This window comes from Capsicum annuum, chromosome 4, assembly GCF_002878395.1.
Source record: "Capsicum annuum cultivar UCD-10X-F1 chromosome 4, UCD10Xv1.1, whole genome shotgun sequence".
NCBI classification, from domain to species: Eukaryota; Viridiplantae; Streptophyta; class Magnoliopsida; order Solanales; family Solanaceae; genus Capsicum; species Capsicum annuum.
The window spans coordinates 223,434,856-223,440,484 of NC_061114.1; the positions used below are offsets into that span (position 1 = coordinate 223,434,856).

At 32.3% G+C, this 5,629-nt stretch overlaps 1 protein-coding gene across 5 annotated transcripts; it reads right to left on the bottom strand.

Annotated features, from left to right (window-relative positions):
* Positions 1-1,975: 1,975 nt before the first annotated feature.
* On the bottom strand, positions 1,976-5,259 carry LOC107868874 (UDP-glycosyltransferase 79B3-like). 5 transcript variants are annotated; one of them, XM_047411169.1, is made up of 4 exons: positions 5,086-5,259; positions 4,756-4,859; positions 3,737-4,078; positions 1,976-3,059 (listed from the first exon to the last, which is right to left on the bottom strand). In XM_047411169.1, exons 3-4 carry the CDS (start codon positions 3,933-3,935, stop codon positions 2,182-2,184), a joined length of 1,077 nt encoding a protein of 358 aa, XP_047267125.1. In that variant the 5' UTR covers positions 3,936-4,078; positions 4,756-4,859; positions 5,086-5,259; the 3' UTR covers positions 1,976-2,181. The 5 variants fall into 5 exon arrangements, with proteins under 5 accessions (XP_047267125.1, XP_047267126.1, XP_047267127.1 ...); XM_047411170.1 differs by having other exon boundaries at positions 4,582-4,859; positions 5,086-5,251; XM_047411171.1 differs by lacking the exon at positions 4,756-4,859 and having other exon boundaries at positions 5,086-5,251.
* Positions 5,260-5,629: the final 370 nt, after the last annotated feature.

Here is a 5,629-nt window from a genome sequence, read left to right on the forward strand (position 1 = left end):
AAGTTAAGTTTAAGTGCTAAAGTGAGTTGTGACAACAAGTTCAGGGGGGAAAAGATGTCTTTTCTCTTAACTCTTTATACATAAAATATTAATTATAATCTACTTTTTAAATATTTTTTCAATTAGATTTATTAATTTTCAATATTTAGAAAGTAAATGTGTGTTTGTGTGTATATATATTCATATTTGGGCCTTTAAGTTGTAATATTTTTCCATTAATTGCTAATAAAATGATCAAAACCCCAATATAAACTTAAAATCTAAACTTTTCACTCTTCATCTTACTTTTTAGTTTCGAGAGAGTTTTTCGCTCCTCAATTTTTCATAATTGTAGTTTTTGATTAGCACATGAGTGAAAACATACTTGATCTAATCTTCAATCACAATATAATTGTAAAAATTAAAATTATAGAAAAAAATAAAAAAAACTCAGAAAAATCGAAAGAACCGATTAAAACCTAAACCGAAAAAAACAATTTTATGTTGGTTTGATTTGGTTTATAGTTTTAATAAACCGACATAATTGATTTTTTTTTTCAACAAAAAAAACCAACCCGACCGATGTACACCCCTAGCGAGCCAAATATGTAAAAGAATTATATTTGTCTGTCATGAAAAGTAAAAGTAATTATGATATTACTTTTATTATTTGTCAAGAAAAATAAAATTTAAATTTAATAAGAAAATCAAAGCAAAAACCCTAACAAATCTCCCCTTTTGATTTAATTTTTTGTCAAAATAATCTAGATCCTTCTTCACATGATTTTCATATATCACTGCTGCTTTCTATGGTTACATAATAATTCTGACTTAAATTTTAATTTTTATTAGAAATTTTATTTAGTATATATAAATAATCTAATATTTATATATATTATAAAGCAGAGGATGAAACACCATAATTAGTCAAGTGACAAGTTGTTGAGAAGCAACATTAAGCTTGATTATAACTATTTTCTTCATTAGTTTAAAAATATGGTTGGAAAGTTCTACATAGATTTCTGCTCTTTCATAAACTTATCTTTTTTAAAATTTAAATGTTATATAATATATCTTAATATAATTTATTTAAATATTATATTAAAGATGAGACAACAACGACGACCACCACCACAGCAACAACAAAAACAACAACGATAACAATAACAACACAACAATGACAACAACAATAACGCAACAACATCAACTACAACACGACAACAACAACAACAACAACACAACGACAACAACAACATCGACAATAACAACACGACGACAACAACAACGACTACTAGCAAACTAAATCGATTTCATAACTAGAATCTAAGCTAAATAGCGGTACCAAAGTATCACGAGCACCAATATCTCTTGGATATGATGACTTGGTATACGCTTCCAATCGAACTCTTATCATGTGATCCTAAATTTGTATTTCATAGGCGCCGGATTAGTTCTGTTCAGCCTTAATTATTTAGATTTTAGGGTGTGTTTCCAAATCTCCAGTCTATCTTTAACTTCGCCTTCAAATTCAGAGGCAAGTCCACCTGTATGAGTGGTGATGCATGTGCACTCATTAACTTTTTAAAAATAATATTTTTACCTTGAGGAGCTGATATATTTTTATTAGTGCATAGGCTGAAGTTGTTGCTTCCGCACCTTCGACCTTAGATTGAACTCGTGATAATACATTTTCATTATTATTTTTGGTTATTCGAACACAATATCCTTGAACACCGAGCTATCAAACTCAACTATTACAATAAAGTTAAAGTCTAAATATTAGCTTAGAACTCATAATTGACCTATATATTTGTACCTTTTGTATTGCTCAGATTAACAGTGACCAAACGTACATGACATTATATATTGAAAGTTTCTTTAGCGCTTATTCTAAAATAATGATATCTACATGATCTTCAAATCCCGGGATTCGCCTTTGTCCAAATCTTTATCTTCTTGTTAATCACCAGCCTAAAGTCTTTATAACAGAAATTGAAGTACAAACTTAAAGAGTGCAAATATCTGTAATTTAGTAGAGATCTCAACCATATGCAAATAGATACAGATTTTTAAATTTATGAGTTCTGAATTTCAAAACAGGATAATATTTGATAAATATAATTAAATATCTTAACACAAATACATGATCTGCATCAAAATTACTAGATTCTGCCAAACCAGTAACTTCAATCTTTGATTAATCTAGGTCTGTTCAAGTAGAAGTCCATGCAAGTTGTGAATGAAATTATCAATATAGTTACTCATAAATCCAGGACTTGAAAGAAGTTCCTTCCATTTCCTATGATTCTCTTTCATTGAACAAGCAATTTGGCTATCTTTATCCATCATACATTTCACAGCCTTGCACAAATTCTCTTTTGTAAATAAATCATTCTCCTCCTCCACTTCTACACCAACTTTCAGTTCATGTTCCATCAGCCTAGCATTTAAAAGGTGATCAAAAAACCTAGGCAAAAATACCAATTGACAATCACACAATGCCAAAGACTCCCACATAGATCCATACCCACAGTGACTCACAAAACAACCAACTGATTTGTGACTTAAAATCTTCAATTGTGGCACCCAACAATCAAGAATCAATCCCTTTTCTTTAGCCCTTTGTTTGAATCCCTCTGGCAAGGCTTCTTCTATTGAATTTGTCTCCTCGGGTGGCTTAACCGCTAACAAGAATGGTGACTCAGTCAGTTCAAGGCCTAAAACAAGTTCTTGAAACTGCTTATTTTGAAGAATAGTTTGGCTCCCAAGTGCACAGAATACTACTGATCCTGGCTCGAATTTCTCGAGCCGATTAGATAATCCATGTTCTTCTAAAGGCTCATTTTTCAGCTCAGGAAGAACAGCTCCTGTGTAAAGGATTGGCTTTTCAAGTTGTTTTGCTGCAAAGTCACCAAATGTTCCTTCAACCTCTCTACATGTTTTTAGAGGGATTGTGTCGCATCCTGCTCGGGACTTCTGCATTCGTTCGAGAAATGTCACCCCCTTGCCATATTCATCAAATAGAAACTGTAACAATTTAGCTTCACATTCACGCAACACCACAGTAGTAGAAGGGTAACCTGGAGATCCACCAATTGACCACTTCTTTAGAGAGTAAAATGGAATTACAGAATTACTAGCAAAGCAGGCACTGTATAAATGCATGCTAGCAGTACTTTATTTGTAGAAGAAACATGGATATATGTTGTTGCAGTGAGCTGTACAGTGGGAGATAAGTAGGAAACAAAATGAGAGATTTGTGAGATTGGAGCCTAAATTGTTACTATTCTGTTTTCATTAATGTTGATTATCTTATCATTTAGGTGTCTGTATTGATTACCGTATATTATCTTTCCATTAGGTCTCTTTTCTTTTTGTATAAAGTTGTAGCCTTGTAATCATTCAATAGACTGAAATCAATAGAAAAAAAACTTTTCTCACTATGTTCGGTTTTTTTTATCATATGTGACTTATCAATACGACGTCTTTGGATATTTCACTATTTTATTTACGAGCTATATTTTGCTCATTTTGTCAGACTGTATAAGAATAAGCGAAAGCTTGATAGTTTTCACAATTTATGGGCTTTTCACGTTTATGAGAAAAAAATTACAACTTAAGTAATTTAAATTGCATATCCAAACAGAATTCTAACTTCAAATCAATTTGATTTCAAATCATGTCCAAATGGGACCTAAATTAGTCGATGCGCGGAAGCTGACTGGGATATAAAAGAAAAAGGAGGAACAAGTGTGACCTGGTGGTGGCTTTACAAGCTCAGCTGCAGTTGATGTCATAAAAGTAGTCTTATCCGGGCAAACAACTCTGTAAGACACAGTCTTGATACCTCCAATTTGTAGTGCTAACTCAGGGATCCAATAAGCAAAATCAAAGATAACGAAATGGGGTTTTAGATTTTCAAGAAAAGATTTGATTTCATCGTATAATTCATCCATAGCTGTTGCTAGTAAAGTCTCCAAAGATCCAGGCACATTAGCTGTATTCTCTGCACCATATGGAGGGCCATCAACATGAGGGATTGTGAGTTTGTGGAATGTGATGAGATGAGGATAAAAATTGAGATTTTGAAGTCGAATTCCTGCACGTTTAGGCAACAAGAATTAGATTTTGTGACCTCTTTTTGCAAGTTCATTTGACAGATTGATATATGGGATCAAGTGACCAAATGCAAGCCATGGAAACATCACTATATGGAGTTGAGTCTTGCATGGATTCTGCCATATTTTTTTGCTTCTTTGCGTTTGATGTATTGAGGGATTAGTTAAAATAGCTTGACTTGGCAATGAAAACTGGAAGGCAAACAAGGGTCTTCTCTTTTAGACACAATTATTGCTACTCCCTTATCCCAATTTACGGTACACCATTTGACATTCAGTTTAAGAAATAAGTGAAACTTTTTTACTTTAGTACGATACTTTTAGTTAACTTTTCTTCTCAATGCAGTGTTAAGTAGGATGCAGTAGAAGTAAAATGAGATGATGTCATTAAATAGTTATCAAATAAAGAAAGGTGGAAGAATAAAAAAATCAAATTAGAATTATTTGTAGCTGCGTAGTCTTTGTCGCTGGTTAATTCTCTTACTCTATAGCCATACTAGACAGTATGTACGAGTCTTCTAATTCCACGCATCTAATCAGCTCGCGTGTAAGGGAGCCCCTGGCTCGACAAAGTTACTACTGATGGGCCAAGAGATATCTAAGATATTAAACAAAAGTAGTGTGGTTATATTTTCTCCAGGTAGAGAAAAGTACGTACAACACACAAAACAATATAGTACTACTAGCTCTGGAATACCAAAATTGCTCCCTGCAATAAATCATGTTGATGGAAGGCTCTGTGCTCACTCCAAATATTTATGTCTGCAAGATGAATGATATATTTTAACATAATTCGAATTTTGAAAAGTGAAAAGTTTCACATAAAAAGAGTAGGACAAGCAAATTAAAATGATTATATAACTGGAATCTAAGTTACATAATGGTAGTAAAGTATCAGGAGCACTACTAAGGTAAGTAAAGTGACAAATTTTCATTTTCAATACACAGCAGTACGAATACAGTGAAATACAAATTCACGTTGACTTACTAAATTTTTGGAGAAGCAGAAATGAAAGGAAAAGGAGCAACTTCAACTACCACTTCTCCAATGTTGCTTGCCATAGTACCCAACAAGTCTAAAAGCTTTTACAAAGACTAGTCATCTTGTGCAGTAGCGCAATTAAGTTTTTCATTTAAGGAATTCCAAATCTGAAAAAGTATATGTACAATCGAAAAGAGTTAAATATTTACCATATAAATATAAATATAAGAATAATATAATTTTTTGCAGTAGAAGATTCGGATAACCCTCGCCCAAAGGTGGCTATGCTCTTTTTTTGGTAAAAATTTACACTCACCCGGTGTATATACTAAACTAATATTTTTTTACCTTGATTATGTAATTAAATTAAGTAAAATACATGTTGATTAATTATGATTAAGTAACACAAATTTTAAATTCAAACACATGATATGCATGTATTAATTGAGGTATACACGGGTGCGTGTAAACTTTTTCCCTTTTTTAGTGGTCCCAAATGTAGTCAATTGGTTGTCTCCATATTTTGTTTTTGTCGGTGAATAAGTTATAT

Bases quoted from the DNA above. Each gene is read 5' to 3' on its own strand.
- LOC107868874 (XM_047411169.1), bottom strand. From the start codon at position 3,935: ATGGATGAATTATACGATGAAATCAAATCTTTTCTTGAAAATCTAAAA. The intron at 3,060-3,736 runs GTCACACTTGTT...GTGGATCTCCAG, and splicing joins GCTTGTAAAGCCACCACCAG to GTTACCCTTCTACTACTGTG.